General features: G+C 45.9%; 1 protein-coding gene across 1 annotated transcript in view; it reads right to left on the reverse strand.

Moving 5' to 3' along the window:
• Positions 1-935: 935 nt before the first annotated feature.
• Hephl1 (hephaestin like 1) overlaps positions 936-18,554 on the reverse strand; it is a 72,440-nt gene continuing 54,821 nt past the window's right edge. The window contains exons 13-20 of the mRNA XM_005084034.4: positions 17,528-17,667; positions 14,719-14,859; positions 10,720-10,826; positions 9,198-9,420; positions 7,845-7,984; positions 3,502-3,664; positions 2,999-3,070; positions 936-2,904 (exon numbers count right to left, since the gene is read on the reverse strand). Coding sequence (XP_005084091.1) covers positions 2,702-2,904; positions 2,999-3,070; positions 3,502-3,664; positions 7,845-7,984; positions 9,198-9,420; positions 10,720-10,826; positions 14,719-14,859; positions 17,528-17,667 — 1,189 coding nt within the window. The 3' untranslated portion in view covers positions 936-2,701. The remainder of the gene's footprint in view (positions 2,905-2,998; positions 3,071-3,501; positions 3,665-7,844; positions 7,985-9,197; positions 9,421-10,719; positions 10,827-14,718; positions 14,860-17,527; positions 17,668-18,554) is intronic.

The raw sequence follows: 18,554 nt of genomic DNA on the forward strand, positions 1-18,554 counted from the left end.
AGTTCCCTTCTTAACTCTGAAAGAGTTGGTCCCTGAGGGAACAGAATCCCCCCAGGCTGCAGCTCTTGAGGCTGATAGCCTCAAGTTGCAGTCACTGATTTGGACAGCTGTAGCTTGAAAGGCAGTGACAATTTAAAAGAGGACCACAGCTGTGTTGCACAGCCAGAGGGCTGGAAGGTTGCCCAGAAGCCAGGAACTGCCGGTTATAGCTGAGGGGGAAGTAAGATAAAAGCAGAGAATCTTCTGGAAAAGGCTTTGCGGATACCCTCTTGATGACACCCGGCTGGGGTGCAGGGCTGGGCTTCCTGACTGGTCGGATGATTTCTATACAGGAGGCAGGTGTGGGCAGTTCTTCACACCCATCGAAGGGAGACACTGACGAACAAGTTAAGATTGCTCCTCACCCTCCATTTTTAATGGTAGACATGATGTAGAAGGGAAAGCTGGTGATAGAGGGAATGGGAGTCTTTGAGACAGCAAAAGGAGGTGAGGTCCAGGGCCTGGACCTGCCAGAAGCAAGGACTCCTCCTCCATGGTGAGGGGAGGATATGGTGACGATCTCAGAAGAGTGAGTCTGGGTGTCAGAAAGGACCACACAGGAGGAGACGTATTTGTGGTGATTATGATTTTGTTCCCTTTAATAGATACAAGTGACATAGTTACAGAGAATGAATATCTAAGGTAGTTCTATTCTTTTTTTTAAATAATTGAATTGTGTTTTGTGTGCATTGGTATTTTGCCTGCATGTGTACCTGTGTGAGGGTGTCAGATCTGGAGTTACAGACAGGTGTGAGCTGTCATGTAGGTGTTGGGAATTGAACCCGGGTCCTCTGGAAGAGCAGCCAGTGTTCATTCACTGAGTCAGCTCCAATACTTCTGTTCTAACCACTTTTTTTTAATGACAGGTAATTCTGAGTGAAAACAAACAATGCAAATTTGCCGTTTTAGAATATATGAAACTTTATTAAAAAGAGAAATAGTGCAACAACAAAACTACTTTGTGGTTTGTTTTAAAAAAAATAAGTGAAAAAAGAAAAAACTTTTATAACTAAACAAATTTTTGGCTTACTAAAGGTAAGTCATAGGTGCTCACCATACTTCTCGTGCAATTGTACAGTCTACCATGTATGAAGTCCACAGAGCAGGTACTCCAGTAAGCCACAAAATCACATTGTCAGTAGTTAGCAGACTGGAATTCAAAACCATGTGGGTACCCTGTTTGGCAAGGCATTCAAGCAGACCACAAACAGAACTCGTTAGCAGTTGCACCTGTTTTATGTAAGATGTGGTTTCTATTATTTCCCCTCACCAAGAAGATAAAAAGTAAAGCATGAAAGGTCCCTTCACCCGAGTATTTATTAGGTCCTACTCGTTCACCTGGAAATTCAAGCGACCCACTGCTAAGACAGTGGTCTAACATCATGTGTCTGGCCACAGCATCCCAGGGCAGCTTGTCCTGAGCTAAGGTAGATTTCCCAGTCCAGTAATAAACAATGTTGCTTTTCTCAACCTTACAGCTAATGTCTAGGGTCCCTACAGAGAGGATGAAGTTGTGTCTTTCGGTGCTTAGCTTTGTTGTTTGGTGTTCCTTGTTTGCCTGTGAGTCTTGGCAGCTACAAAACTCATTTCCAAAACTTATTTAACAGTTTAAAAACCACCTGGAATCCCCTCTGTAGCTGCTCTCCCTGCCCTCAAGGCTATGTCTTTAACAAGCATGGGATGCAGGGTTTTAAGAGGCCCCTAGTCCTCCCAGCCAGTCAGTTACATTGATGTACGCCTCCTGCCATCCCTCACATGATGAAATTGTAACTTTCACAGAAGATGGAGATGTGGAAGAATGCCCCCTAAACGAATGAAAAGTCAGACTGAGGGTTCAAGCCCAGACAGGGAATCTCTGGCTTACAGAGAGAAGTCAAGTCTGCTCCTGTACTGATTCTAGCCCGCCCACATCCTGAAATAAAAACCCTCTAGTTGATTTTTGAAAATACAGACGTTGACAAGGAAACACATGGTAAAATGTGGCATGAAGTGAATTGTAAACATTCAAGTATTCCTACATGTTGAATGAAAAACAGCAGCAATGAAATAAATAACCATATAACTTTGGCTTGTGTAACAAACAATGCACAGGCTCTCTACATTCAAGGGGCAAAGGCCGGGAGAGCTACTGGAAGCCTCTGGAAGATTCACGTGGTTCATTTCCGTCAGCCCATACCGACTTAGACATTCCCACAAACTCCTCAGAAACCCGTTCACCCTGAGACAACTGGGGGAACAATTTCATGTGTCAGTTGATTCCACAGACAGATGTCTGAGGCACCCAAGAGTTTTCTAGGAGCTACTCCCCTAGAAACCTTCGTGGCTAGCTGAGGGAAGCACTGTTTGGTTTAAAACTATGAAAACATCTTTCAGGCACTCCCTGAGTGAGTAGTTCACAAAACAGACTGGCGGCTGGCACTTCTCAATCCAGTACTCTCTCCTTTCTTATGTGTTTTATACCTGAGAATCATTCACAGCCTGTTAAAAATAATAAATAAATAAAAGCACATTGCTTTGGATGACATTCCAGAGGCTCGGGAGCCTGACCTAGGATACAGTGTCAAAGTTCCTTGGTGAACAACGCTTTGGTCCAATGTCCCTGTCAGCCACTGTGCGGCCAGCCATGGAACCTGACCCCTCCCACTGAGGAAGGCCAGAGCGTTCACAGGGCATCTGTGGGGAGTGCACAGGACTGGACTTCCCTGTAAGCCACCTGCCTCCTCGCAGAGCGGAGTCTGAGGGAGAGAATCACAGTGGCGATCAGGAGGAGTAGTCCCAGAATGAAAAGGATGACCAGGGCTGCCTTGGCTCCTCTTGGGCGCAGATTCTTGCCAAAGAAATAGAGGTCTTCATTGCCAGGTTGTCCTGTGAGGGCGAAAAGTGAGGGATCAGGTGCTTGCCTGCCCCATGGAGTGAAGCATTGGGACACCCACACATGATTCAGAGAGGATGTCATTACCTTCGGAGGGCACTGTGGTTACATGTGATCCTGCTCCAGAAGGTGACTTGGTAGAATATGGAGTCCTGTTGTCTGGACAAATACACATATATATGAGTTGACTGTTTATAAATGGAGATCCTTTTATATATGAACGTCACATCTTTTTACCAAGAAGAGCTTTACCTCAACCCCAATTCTGCCATCTTTCTAAAATTTCTACTGGGCTATTTCACACCAGTATCAAACACCACCCCTCTGCCTTCCAAGAGGGAACTCTTTAGATCATGCCTTCGCACGCCTTGGTTCATGCCCCAAACTATCAAACATGCCCTCCTCCTAATGCCTCTAGACCCCGCACTCTTTCTGCAAATCTTTCTCCACTGTGATTACATAGTCAACTTATGTGTCTTTTTCTTAACTCTGAGCCCCTTGGGATCTGTACCTGTGTGTCTGTCATGCCTCCTGTTTTCCAGGTCTATGGGAAGATGGGTGCCATCACTGGCATCACTGACAGACAGTACCTATGTTCCTGAGGACGGTGTAGGTGGTCTCCATGCCGGCATGAATGTGGTCAGACACGTGGCAGTGTAGGAGCCACGTGCCTGGGTGGTCAGCAAACAGCTCGATGGTTTGAAATGTCCCAGGAAAGAGATCATACACATCTTCTCGGTAGGACTTATCTATCTGCAAAAGTCAAAAGACCTAGCCTGTGGCTTCTTTTGCTCGGCACAGAAAGAAGGAAAAATGAGAGTGAAGAAGCACAGTAAGCAGAAGCAAGGAAGGAATGAAAACAGGGCAAAAATCAACGAGAGCAAGGACAGAGCACAACAGAGATGAAGAGAGGTAAAGCTGGGTTTTTCTTCACACATAAATCTGATGAACTTGTAGTATGAACATCCACAATGGCTTTGAAACCTCTCCTACCCTGATACTCATAACCTTCACAGTTCCCTCTTGTGTTGTGTGAGATTAGCACGTGTGTGGTATAAGGCATATGGTAGCAGAAGCTATAAAAGACACAGTTAATGAGTTAGTCTTCTCCTGCTCGCCCAGATTAGTCATCTGGGTGAAGCCAGCTCCTTAATCATACCCATATGATGAGGAAATTAAGCCTTCAGTCAACAGACATGTAAGTGAACTTGAAGATGGATTCCGTGGTTCTAGTCAAACCATTGACCACTAGAGGCCAGATATCTTCATTGAGCCTCATGAGAGACACAAAATCCAAGCCAACTAGCCTCACTCCTCTAGACTTAGAGACACAAAGATAGTAAGTGTTTATTGTTTGGGGCCATTGAGTTTTATAGTGATTTGTTATATAGCAATAGAACATTACTGTAAATCCCCAAACATATTGACCAAGGGTTGATGAGTGGAGAAGACAGAACTATAGCTATGGGGAAGGAAAAGAACACCACTGAGATCTACTATGAAAAACAAGTATTGTAGACAAACAGCTCTGTGTGCACAGACAACAACTTATAGGCTGTAAACAATTTTAAAGGATATAACTATCAAAGACCATTCAAGAAGAAATAGCTTGGGGCTAGAGAGATGGCTCAGTGGTTAAGACCACTTGCAGAAGATCTGGATTCAAGTTCCAGCAAATACATGACTGTACACCATCATCTGTAACTGCAGTTCTAGGGGATCCAGTGCCCTCTTTTGACATCTGTGGCCACCAGGCATACCCATGCTGTACAGACATATATGCAAGCAAATATTCATAATATCTCTTTACATAGTCCTGGTTGCTCTAGAACTCACTATGTAGAGCAAAATGGCCTTGAATTCACAGAGTGAGTTCTGCATCTGGAGTGTTGGGATTAAAGGTATGTGTTACCAGTCTCCAGCCCAAAAAAATAAATTTGAAAAAGAAAACGGAGTAGGTCACCTGAGTAGTTTGATTGTAAAAAGTAAACACAAATCATATTAATACCTTCTAATAAGTCCAAATGGCTTTGCTGATGACTTCAGTCACATAGTTGAAGAGTAAGTAATAGCAATCCTAAACAGATTCTTCTAGACAACATAGTTATAATTTTGGTTTTCCTTGTTACCAAATTCAGAAAAGAAATTTACATAATAGATGTAAAGTTTATAAGGCTGAGAAACATAAGAGCTTAAATTGTTTATTTAAGAAAATGTTTTGAGGTCTAAAAAGATAATTTTGTGTTGGTAATACAAGTTAGGACAGAAAGTAAATTAGGTACATGACCTTAAACTCATTAAGATAAGATAGATAATGGAGTATTTTCTCTGAATTTGCCAAATAAAAATGGACTGGATATTGTAAATGTAATTCTTACTTGATAATTGTTTTTCTTATATGCAGTTTTACTGTGTTAAAGCTAAAAATCTTTATATTTAGATCAAAAGGGGGAAATGTTGCACAATATCTGATTAACTATATAAAGATATGTTGTATTTGTTTAACTATGTAAAGATTATTGCATTTGCTTATGTTGCAGAATATTTGTTTAACTATGTAAAGATGTGTTACTGTTTTACCTTGCCTGCCTAAAGCATCTGATTTGTCTAATAAAAAGCTGAACAGCCAATAGCAAGGGAGGAGGTATTCATGGAACTTCCAGGCAGGGAGAATAAATAGGAGAAGGAATTTAGGCAAAAAGGAAAAGCAGATGGCAGGGAGACATCAGGAGTCAGACAGATAGACATTGAGGAAACAGGAAAATAGGACATACAGAGTGAAAGAAAAGTAAAAAGCTAAGGCAAAATGTAAATGAATAGAAATAGGTTAAATTCAGTTAAAAGAGCTAATGGGACAAATCTTAGCTAGGGTTGAGCACTCATAATTAATAATAAGTCTCTGTGTCTTTATCTGGGAGTTGCTTGGCAGCCCAAAGAAAATTCCAACTACACATTTACCATATGGTTTAGCAATTCTGTGATGGGGGAGTCCTTCTGTGTGTATGTTTGTCTTATGGATAAATAAAGCACTGTTGGCCAATAGGGAAGTAAGGTAGGTGGGACTAGGAGTTGAGGAGGACTCTGGGAAATGTAGTCAAGAGCAGTAAGATAAGACCTTATAGAAAAATATATGTATTAGTAGTTGTGGGTAATACTTAAAACAGAACTAGCCAATGAGAAGCCCTGGACATTGACCAACAGCCTTGTGACTAATAGAATCTCTGTGTGTTATTTAGGGTTGATGCAGCTCTGAGACCGGGCTGGTGGGAAGAATGCTCGTTACAATTCTGCACACATTTTCTCTAGGATATAAAAAGTTGGTTTTAGGCAAAAACCCTCCTTGGAAACCCTCTCCCAGTTCTTATTGGGAAAATTAGTAAACTGCACTGAATATATATGGTAAACTACAACTCAATCATCAAGTAAGACAAAGTTGTCAAATATATGAGATGCACGAACCAAAAACAAGCCAGACTTGAGATATTGCAAGTTGCATGGCTTCTACACAATATTCAGAATATTGTAACTCAAAGATATAATCTGTGAAATTTCTTATTTTAGTTTCTTTTTAGAATTTAATATCTGTGTGTGTGTGTGTATATGTATGCATACGAATGCCATAAGGCATGTGTGGAAGTCAGAGAACAGCTCTAGGGCATTGGTTCTCTCCTTACAGTGTCAGTCCTAGGGTCGTCAACCTTGCAGGGCAAGCATCTTTACCCGCCCTGTCGCAAAGGCACAAGGATACAACATGGAGAGCAGCTGGTCAAGTTTGCAGCTTCAGTAACATGACTGGCATCTCTCTATTCATGAGGACTCGACCCTGAAACTGGTCGCCAACCACCAGGCCCCACCTGCCCATACAGATAGGACTGGAGATCAACATGTGACTTTGGGGAAAACAAATTCCAATTATAGCAGAGACAGAAATGGAATGGCGCTAGCCAAATCTTCAGTCCGGGCTGCTGAAGTGACCCCCCAGGAGTAGTGGAGTGTGGTGGGGTGATGGAAATTATCCGCTTTGATTTGCTGGTTACAAGAATCTTACAATAAGTGCAATTCTATGCAATGTGGATTAAATCTTCATCTTAAACATACATGGCGTTTAGATGAGCTTTTTATAATTTTACGATTATTTTACTTTCTTTAAAATGTGCATTGAAAAAGGCACTTTCTGAAAACTATTTGGTCTGTGACACCCTAATCACTGTTGGCTAATACCTGAAACACAGACATTTCAGTAGATTGCTGTTGACTCCTGTATACTAGCATGGGCCTGGTCCTACTTCCTCGAGTATCAGATTTGGCCAACTTTCCGCTTCCTTGTAGAAGGCACTAGACCCAAGATGGCAGGGACTTTATCCCTAAACATTGATTCATCAGGCGTGTTCTTGAAACATCTCCAGGGGTGATTTCTAATGTGCAGCCGGCTCTGCCCCCATGGCAGAAGGTCACAGGTGTGGTGTGCCCCAGCTCTTGGGCAAAAGTCAAGATGAAGCTGCCCAAACAGGACCTCAAAAGATAATAAATATCCTTTACGAGACAGGGCTGCTCTGTTAACTGGCCAAGGAGAAAAAGAAATAGAGATGGCAGGGAAGGGAAAGAAAGAAGGAGGGGAGGGGAGTCGGGGGAAGGGAAGGGCCAGGGAAAGCTCCGAATACCACGGGAGTCCATATACAGTCTTAGCGGCACACTCCAGCGTGGCCGCATCAGGCAGATCCCTGATGGCAAAACTCTCATCCGAAACTCAGAGAGGTTGGAGGGTTACAACAAATTATATAGACATAAACATTAAGAAATACACACCAAGAGAAGGGTGTGGCCACCTTGTTTTATTCTCTAACATGAGCTCCCCACAGGCCTGATTGCCAGCTAACTCCCGTCCTGTCAGAAATGCCTGAACCGTTCCTTCAAAGTCTCCCCTGATGCTCACCTTGAACAGAAAGCTCTCTGCGTGGTAATGGATGGTGTGAATGTCCACTTCGCTCCCTAGTCCCAGCAAATACCAGTTAGTCATTGTGTCTTCAGTCATTATGAGGCCAGGGAGGTTTCCAAATATCTTTCCGTTAATGGCTAAGAAACACAATAGCCTCAGGTCAGTGGCGGGACTGCTTACCCCAGGGGTAGGAAGGTTCAGAGTCCAGGCTACTCGTGTTCTTATCTGCCTGATGAAGAGGAGCCAGCCCGCTCACACTTGCCAGGCCCCACCATCCTAGACCCCAAACTCAGAGAACCAAGAAATCTTTGTGCGTAGGGATTTGGGGAAGAAACATCCCAGTTTATCTTTCAAAGCCACCTCTCAAGCAACAAGGTGCTTATTCATTTACTCTGCGTGCTTCTTTGGGAAATGGACTGCAAGTGTGTTCGTGAGAAGCCAGATTTAGATTTATTCCACGCTGTGCATGAGTACACTAAGCCACAGAGAAACTAGCGCCTGTATGTGTGTGTAAAACATGTGTGTATGTAATGGATAAATCACACACACACACACACACACACACACACACACACACACACACACACGAGCGCACGCTGAATGCACTTGGATCTGTGTCCATTGCAGACTTACTGCTTCATTTCCTGAGAACCAGAATACGCCCAACTAAGTGTCTAAAAAGAGAGTACCAGGCAGGCTGGTCAGGCCTCACGGTGAGCAAAGCAGGCCGGGTTTACAGCGGGGACCCCGCTTCTCAGATTCCTGCCAACCTTTCAGTCTGTGCACCGTGCCGCAATCAAGTCAGCTCCGTTTGCTGGAAACGGAGACGGTGCTAAGAAGCTGCTGAGGTGAGACAGTGTGTCTGGATGGGGGCAGGGGGCCCTGCCACCTCGTTCTAATCCACATAAAGCTGGAGCAAGGTCCATGGTTACATACAGTCCTGATGAGACAGTGTGGGTGCGTCCCCGCAAACACATCAGTCCTGCCCAAACTATCAAAAAGCAAGCTTCCTTAAATGACACCCAACTCAGTGACGCACTCACATTAAATAAAATTCATGCTCCAGAGAATTCATCCAGACCCTTAATCCTGACCCCACAGAAGCTGCGATAGATTCACATGAAAACTTATTGATAAGTGAAAATTTGATCTTGAAAAAAAATGTTTCTACACAGCCAGAAAGGTCTCAGCAACAGCTGTCCCGGAGCAAATGGCTCAGAGCCTCATGGTTAGACGGGTTCACTCTAGCTCTCTCCGGGGGTCCTTGGAGGAGAGAAGGGTTCAGGGGAGGGGGCTGGGGTCTCAGCAATGACCTGTCTCAACAGCGTCTCTCTTTAAACACCTGCATACCATGCATTTTGTTGCTCTCTTCAAAATCATCAGTGCGCCTGAAGTCCCGGGGATCTTTATTGAGATACTTCTTAATATTGTCATCCAGATACCAGGACTCATTCTCATTAAAGACCAGGAACAGCAAAGCAAACTCGTAGTCCACGTCACTTCTCCTTCCCTTTTCGTTCAACACCCCTTCTCGGCATGTGATCAGAGGCCCCATCAGACCACTGTACGTATCCTGGAAGGGAAATCCAACCACGTTTAACGAGCTATTAGATGTGACACCCGTTCCACCTGCCAGCGTTCTTCTCTCGCCCGGGCCCATCTCCACTGTCGGCTGTACTTTGCATAACACAAGTAGGTACTCGATATGTTTGAGGTGCATAACTGAATATAAACAAAAAAGTTTCCCATGCTTCTCATACACAAATGTACCTTTCCAGATGACCTGTGCGCCAAGAGAGGAAGGCGAAGATAATGCCTCACTTTAAAAATGATTACATTCTGCGTAGGATATGACTCTGGCTTGGGTTTTGGTTTATGTCATATGATTAAATACTATTGTAGTTTTACACACAGCAGGTACAAAACTCAAAGCCATCATTGAATCTTTGCTTTTGATTTCTCAAACTAGCTATGATCTGAAGATTCTGCAGCCTTAGTGAAGCTTGGCATGTGCCTGGGTCCCTGAGACCCCGAAGTCCTAACTGAGTGGAGCTCTGTCTCGCCCCCAAACCCTGAGCAGTCTCAGCTGAGAAATGGCAGCTCCTCCCCCAGAAGTGTCCAGGACCACTCCCACAGGCTATTTAGGATGTGGTTCCCCCCGACTTGTCACCGGGTTCCTCCTCTCTGTTTCTCTTCTTCCCCTGGGAACACTCGGGAATGCTTTGCCCAAATTAAACGTGGACTTATTAATTCGGCCTGATCTGATTTATTGCATTAGCAGAGAGACTTAATTCTGGGATACAGAAACCCTTCACTAGTATGGACAGATTGACCAGGAAAGACCTGCCATCAAGCCCAATGACCCAAGCTTTGTGCCTGGGACCCACACAGTAGAAGGAGAGAACCTACTTCTTTGTTGTGCTCTGAACTTTACATATGTGTTGTGACATGCGCATGGGTTTATGCACACACACATAAATGTAATTAAAAGGAAAAAGATGTCCCACCTCCCAAAATCATAAGCAAATTCTATTGTGGGACACTCATTTCCTTTCAAACTGGTGTAGTCTCGTGTGATTCAAATTATCTTGAAGGTTCTATAATTGGAAATGAAATAGTGTTTCATTTTTATATTCCCATACCAGTAGTTAGAAAACATAAAATAGTTATAGAGCGTTGTGTACTAAATATTTTTATTTTTTGCTTTGTGGGCCACACTGCCTCTGTTACACACCTGGATGGCGCTGATGGATAAACGCAGCTGGATTTGGCCAGCAGACGATTGTTTGAGACCTCTGTTCTATGTGCCCACAGAATGGGGATGGCTTCAATAGTCACCTTGCAACCTCCCCGGCCCCAGTCTCCACCTTACCTTCACGAAGTTTGCTGTTGAATAGTATACCCATGGGATACAATTAGGATCAGAGGGCCCAGGACCTGACCTCTTGGGGACATTCCATCTGTAAGTTTTTATTTCTCCTGAGATTAAAGAGAAAATTGAAATTGGTTGTTATATATATCTGAAGAACTACAGGCAGATCTTTATAGATTCCAGTCAGTGGAAATAATTTCTCACTTGCCAGACATGGTCTTACTAACCTCACACCTGTGTGATTCCAAGCTCCTGTCTTCCCTTAGGTTTCCTGTTTCTATATTGTCAACTAACTTCCAACACGTAAAGATGCATTTCACAGTCCACTGTTTATCCTATTTGAACTTGGCACACCTTGGCACACTTTGCCTGCAAGGGTCTCAGCCTTTGCCTCTAATACCATGATGATTAACACTGGTTGCCAACTTGAGAGGTTCTCCAATCACCTAGGAGACAGGCTCCAGGCATACCTATGGCATCTGGTCTAGTTAGACCTGTGCTATCCAATCTAAATAACAGGGGTTATCCAGATCAGGGTAACCTTTGAGCTTGTCCTGGGGGGGGGGTTGTCTTGATTCGGTTAACTGAGGTGGAAAGACCCATTGTAACTTTGGGTGGTCCTGTCCATGGATCCTGAACAGAACAAAGAAAGGAAGCTGGGAGCCATCGTCCATCTGTGCTTCCCAATTGCTGATGTAATGTGACCTGCCACGTCACGTCCCCACTACTGTGACTTCCCCGACATGGTGAACTGTGACCTGGGACTCTTCCTTCCTTAAGTTTCTTTGCCAGAGTATTTTTTGGGGGTGGGGGCAAATTCTTGGGTTCCTTAGCTGCTCAGCATATACTCATCTGGCTGAAACTTTCTGTTTAACTGATATTTTTACAAACTACTTAACTTCGCTGATCTACAGTTTCCTTACCAGTAAATTAGGTTAATCTCCATGTTTTGAGATTTTTTTAAAGGATTAATTGAAATTATATAACTAGCTTTTTGTTTCTGCTTTGTTTTCTGAAACAAAGTCTCAGTCCCATGGTGTCATACAAACAACAAAACCCACTTGTAGGCTGCCTTGGCCGAGTCAGTACTGAGAGGCAGCCAAGAGGAGAGCATTACCAGCTAAAGAGTCAAGCTTAAGGATGTCTTAAACCCTGTGACCTTTGACTATCCTTATCAGTACCCGTCATAAACCCCAACAGCACACCATAAACTACCTTTCAGTTTCACCTACAAAATGAGAGGTTGTTCTTTACTGTAAGAGAACTGAGTAAGCTAGATCATTTTAAGCTGAGTCTTTAAACTTTGCTAATCTCTGAACCTGGTTGTAAATGACATCATTTGAACAAGGTGACATCAGAAGCTATAAAACCACACACACAGCAATGGCTAAAGACACTTCAGTGTGATTCTATCTCCTGAGAAGCCCGCCCCAACCCGTGGGTGTGTACGGTCCTCTTCTAAGTGACCTATAATTTTGCTTCATGTACAAGAGGCTTCTGGAAAAGTCTCCTCCTTGAACTGCAAAGGCAACAGTGTCATGTAGGGGGTAAGGGGTCAACAGGCTGCATCTGTTGCTGACAGACTAAACTGTCCTCAACCATGAGGACTCTCACCTGGCCCTCATAAGTACTCGTATTATAGGCACACACCACCACACCCTGCTGACTTTTGCATGCTCTAATAACAAGTGTGCACACCCCCTATGAGTAGGCACCATATCTATACATCACTAAGGCTGACCCAGGATCTTGCCCTGAGTCAATAATCTATTTATATTGACTAGCATGACAGCCACATTGCAGAAGACTCAACCTTGTTCTAAGTCATGAGCTCCTTGAAGCTGTCTACACCCTATTCCCAACAGAACAATGAACCTTTGTCTTAGTGTATGTACACAAACTGCACACATGTAACTCCACTGTTTTTCTGCTGTAACCGTGGGTGAGGATACAGCTTCAGGTGTGATTTCCATGACGTCTCTTTGAAGCCCCGTTGCCTTGTGAGTGACGAGACAAACAGCTCGCATTAGCTTCAGAAAGGCAAGTGGCTGCAGGCGCGGTGTTCTTTAAATTGGAATAATCTGTTGTTTGCCCAGTGGCAGTGTAGAGGTGTTCAGCAAATATTTGTTGAATTAGTGGCTGCGGTGGGCCGAATGAGAAATGTCTCCCACATGATCACGTAATTAAACCTTGCTCCTCAATTGGTAGCACTGTTTGGGGGAGTTATGGACCCTTTAGGAGGTGGGGCCTGCTGGAGAAGTACATCTGGGGGTGGCTTTGAGAGTTCGTGACCTCACCCCCTTTCAGTTTGCTCTGTCTGCTCTGTGTTTGCATTTGAAGATGTGAGTTCTCAGCCTCCCCACACCAACTGCCTGATGCCACGCCTCCCCTGCTGCCTGATGCCACGCCTCCCCTGCTGCCTGATGCCACGCCTCCCCTGCTGCCTGATGCCACGCTTACTACAATTATACGGATCTTGTGCCTCTGAAACTGTGAACCCAAGTAAATGCTTCCTTCTCTGAGTTGCCCGGGATGTAGTGTTTTATCACAGTTTAAAAAAAAAGAAGTAATGAACACAATGGCTTGATTTTAAAAGACCAAAATTGATAGGGGCTGCTTACTATCATTTTTTAACATATTATAACTGTATGTATGCACACGTGCATGATGATGTGTGTGTGTCTGTGTGTTCCATGGCATGCATATGGTCAGAAGACAACGTTTGGGAGTTAGTTCTTGCCTCCACTTTATTGAGGCTGCGGCTGTCTTGTTGTCTCTGCAGAGGGACACACTTGAGATTAGCCAGCTCATAGCTTCTGGCTGATTCTCCTGGGTCTGCCTCCCACCTCACCGTAGGAGTTTTAGGACAGCAGATGCACACTGCCGCACCTAACTTTTCACAGGAGTTCAGGGACTGACTGGACTCAGGCCAGACTCAGCAGGCACCTCACCAAGGAAGGCGTGCAGAGGGCAGGCGTGTAACACAAAGATGATCAGAGTCATGTGTCACTAGGGGCACTGCAAATTAAAATAGTGAGTTGATGCTACAATATTCCTGTTGGAGGGATCCACGTCTGAAACAGAAAATACTGGTGAGGATACGGGACAAGAAGGCCCTCTCGTCCCTCAAAATTGTGCAGCCACTTCTAAAGACAGTTTGACAGTTTCTTTTAAAACTACCACATTCTCACCACACAGCCCAGTGGTTGCTATGTTCCTTGGTATATACTCAAAGGAGTTGAGTATTATGACCAAAAACCTTCACATGGATATTTTTTAAAATTTTCTACCAATTAGAACTTATGTATAGTCTATGTTCCGGAAAATGTTCATTGTGTGTCCATTCTCTCCCCTCAACTCATCTTGGTGACATCAGAGAAATGTGTGGCGAGGAGGTTGGATCGTAGAGTCAAACAAACAGAGTTGCCATTGTCATTCCCCTGGGGCCTGGCCTAGGCATTTGCTACTCTGTGTCCTCATTGTTTTTTAAATGGACATAATCATACGTGTTTCATGAGTTGTAAGGATAAGACATTCCCATTTTAGCACATTCCCTACAGGATGCATCTGCAAATCTGGAACATGTTACAGCTTAGTTGAAAGTGTGTTTTGTTCTCTTGTTTTAGTAACAGATAAGACAACAATGGACACTATAACTAATGACTTGGGAGTTGATGAAATAGCGTCTGTATTGTGGGGTTGCTGTTAGGATGGATTATGGCTTTCTTCTTTACTTTCCATTTCAGATGTAGAAGATGGTCTCTGACCCAAGGTGCCGCTCAGTGTGTTTGCCATTGGTGTTCCCGACTACTCTGTGAGGTCTGTGACAGGGACCCAAGAATTTCAGTACTGGGTCATTGCATACATGGTGAACTCATACCTCTAGGGACGAGGCAGTGGCTGAGACACACCTAGGACAGTCCTCCAAGACCCTTGGTGACCAGAAGGGGAGATGCTGGTGACCTCATCAGGAGGGAGCAGGCCTTGCGTGTGACTCACCTGGCTTTGTGACAGGCACCTCAAGGCGCTTCCCGCTCTCCGAGTCCTCCACACCCTGGGCTGTGATGGAATAGGGCCGGCTGGCTTTGTTCTTAAAGATGATGAGGATGGAGTCCCCCACCTCGGCGTGGATCATTGGACCTAAAGGCAAAACACAGCCAGGACATCACAAATACGTCATGCTTAGCAGTGGGGCCGACCTGAGTTCAAATGTTCCTTCTTTCCTTTAACAGAGGCCTTGGGTGAATCTGTAATTGGAATCTCAATTTCCTCACCTGCAGAATGGGTTCACTAAGACTGTTCTCACAGGACTACTAAATAGCATTATGTACGTATCGTAGAGTTTATTTCCGTCCAACAAAGCCACGTATTCAGTAAATGCTTAACTTCTTATTGCTCTGAGCAACAGCATTTCAGTTGTAATCTGTGATGCTTTGGGTGAGAACTGTCCCCATAGTCTTGGGCATTTAAATATTTGGTCTCAGTTGGTGGCGCTGTTGGGGAGGTTTAGGTGGTGTAACCTTTCTGGAGTATGTCAGTAGGGATAGGCTTTGAAATTTGCTCTCTCTGCTTTGTGCCTGGCCTAAACGATGTGAGTTCTCAGCTTCCTGCTCTTGTCACGCCTGCTGCCTGCTGCTCTGCCTCCCTGCCATGCCAGACCCCACCCCTCTGAAACCATGGGCCCAGAAAAATCCCTTTCTTCTACAGGTTGCCTTGGTCCTGGTGTTTTTCACAGCAACAGAAAACTAACTAATGCTAGTGCCTGTGTGAAACCTTAAGAGACCCAAATTGCTTGTGGTCTGGTAAATGGCATTGACACCGATAAATGAGGCTCCCATTGAATGATGGGTAGGAAAGGAACTGAAGGCAGCACAGTTATGTCAACATTGCACGTCTAGTGCTGACTCTCAATACGTGGGTATTGTATTACTACTGCATGTCTGCCTGGCACAGACTCTCAAAATGTGGATATTGCGATGGTTTAGCTCTCAGCTTGACCCAGCCTACAATCACCCGAGAAGAGTCTTAGTGAGGGTCGTCTAGGTCAGGCGCTTGCCCGTGGAGATGGCCTTGACTGCCTTCACTGATGCCAGAGGACACGGCCTGAGAGTGGACAGCTCCGCTCCTTGGGTTGGGGTCCTGGACTGTATGTGAGTGGAAAAAGCTACTAGAGCACTAAGCAAGCATTCATTCCTCTCTGCTCTCGAATGTGGAGCGTCTCTAGCTCCCGATGCTCTGACTTCTCCATCAAATACACTGTAGCCTGGAGTTGTGGGCTAAAATAAACCTGCTCTTGTCAGGTTTGTTTGTTTGTTTTATCACAGAAACAGAAACGACGCTAGGCCAGATGCCTTGAGTGCACACAAGCTCTCCAGCCTCTCGCTGCTCATGTCAGGTTTGTTTGTTTGTTTTATCACAGAAACAGAAACGACGCTAGGCCAGATGCCTTGAGTGCACACACGCTCTCCAGCCTCTCGTGCGAGCATCAGTGCCCATGCAGAGGAGCGTGCACCTGCTGAAGGGAGAGAGGTTGCCCCCCGCTGAGGACGCCTTCCTTCCTCATGCCACGTGCCTCCTGTTTTGCAGCGCTAGGGAAACGCCCCAACAAGATGGAGCGTGGGGCTCACAGTCATCTGCAGACTCCCTTTGCAGAAGCAGCTCCCACCGGAGCCCTAATGGTGGGCAACACCCATTCACTCGTCACCGAAGCCAGCTCTGGCTTTGGTTCTGAGAAACACAGCTGAAGTCATTAGTGCACCTAAAATTTGTTGAACTACAGCTTTCTCTAGGGGTAAGCAGGAACTGCTGTGTGTTTAGGCAGTAAGCATGGGCGTAGTTCAAACAGTTTGTGCGCACTAAAGTCGTTCATTTCTAGTTACAGTCTACCGCACAAGCCTGTGCACAAACTACCCTAAGTTTAAAAAAATATGCCCTTCAGCTGACAGCGAGGCGTGACGGGACACAGTGGTGGACAGGGGTGACCCTGCCACGTGCCCAGGCCACTCTAAGCTGCAGATAGTGAAAGGGCTTCCGCGATTCGGTGCCTGCGAGCTCTTGAAGCGCACACCCAGGCCCTCAGCTCGCCCAGCCCCTTTCTTTGGAGCTCTGGGCACACTTACAGCTCCAGAGAGTGACTCATGGATTACCCATGTGGAAGTGGCAGGTGTGGGGGGGGAGGGGCACGCGCGTAATCGTCGTCATGCTGCTGTCACGCCGCCATGCAATGCAATGTTGGGGATCATGCGTGAACCACACTCACAAAGTTACCTGGGGCGTAAAGAGCAGGAAAGTATTTCCCCCAAATCCTCTAAGTTCGTCTTCTGCCTTAGAAAAATAGTCTTTGCAAGTGGGGTGGGTGCAACGCCTCCCCGGTGAGGGAAGAGGGGAGGGAAGCCGGAAGGGCGGTGTGGGCGGCCAGCTGCACAGCTGGGGCATCGGCCAGCCCCGAGTCCATCCGTGGGCTGGGTCAGTTCTCGGGTCCACAGGTCAGGTTGAGACCCGTCGCTCTCGGCACCCACCTCACCCAGAGAGGCTCCTCTGGGCTCCCGCTCAGTTTTACAGTGTGTCCTGTGTCACTGTGTACACATGAGCCAGGACCTTGAGGAGGTCCTGTAAGCACTCCGTCTGATGTGCTGAGTCAGCACACCGTTTAAAACGAGGATTCCCCAGCTCAGGAGAGAGCACGAGACACCGGGTAGGTTACCCTGGTGGCAGGGATCCCGAGGTGTGTGTGAGAGCCGGGACTGGGGGTGGTGGAGAGGCGTGCCCACACTTGGGGTTGACAATGCTGGACTGAAATCTGCCTTACCCAAGAGTTGCAGGTGTTCCTCCCTTGGTGGCCTGGCTTTAATCTCCACAAATTCTCCATTTGTGTATTCCCTGTAAACAACCTTCTTGTACTGAGAGCCAATCCAGTTTTCAGTGTGGTTCATAAATATATCCCCGTGTCTGCAAAGAAGGGCGTCAGAGATCAAGGGTGTCAGAGGGTGGCAAGACCAGGAGTGTCTCTGTGTTGATGCTCCCCAACCCCAGCTGGAACCAGGGGCTCCCCGGGAAGTTGGCCTTTGTAACACCTCTGAGGGCAGGGACAGCAGTCAGCACCTCAGAGCCCTCGTGTCCTCATGAGAGCAACCCAGCAAGGACCCATGGCACCCTCGGGAACCGTCATTGTCACCCGCTGCCAGGCTCTCAGCCGGGCTAACCTTAGAGGATCCTAATGGCCAACAGAGGCTGTGCTTCTCTGGCTAGTACTAGAGAACACACACCCTCCTCACAGAAACACACACTCACACACATACACACCCTCCTCACAGAAACACACACTCACACACATACACACCCTCCTCACAGAAACACACACTCACACACATACACACACCCCCTCCTCACAGAAAACACACTCACACACACATACACACACACCCTCCTCACAGAAAACACACCCTCACATACATACACACCCTCCTCACAGAAAACACACACTCACACATATACACACACACCCTCCTCACAGAAACACACACTCACACACATACACACACCTTCCTCACAGAAAACACACACTCACACATATACACACACACCCTCCTCACAGAAACACACCCTCACACACATACACACACACCCTCCTCACAGAAACACACCCTCACACACATACACACATACATACACACCCTCCTCACAGAAAGCACACCCTCACACACATACACACACCCCCTCCTCACAGAAAACACACACTCACACACATACACACACCCCCTCCTCACAGAAAGCACACACTCACACACATACACACACACCCTCCTCACAGAAAACACACCCTCACACACCTCCTC

Source organism: Mesocricetus auratus, unplaced genomic scaffold (assembly GCF_017639785.1).
Source record: "Mesocricetus auratus isolate SY011 unplaced genomic scaffold, BCM_Maur_2.0 Super-Scaffold_100044, whole genome shotgun sequence".
Classification (NCBI taxonomy): Eukaryota; Metazoa; Chordata; class Mammalia; order Rodentia; family Cricetidae; genus Mesocricetus; species Mesocricetus auratus.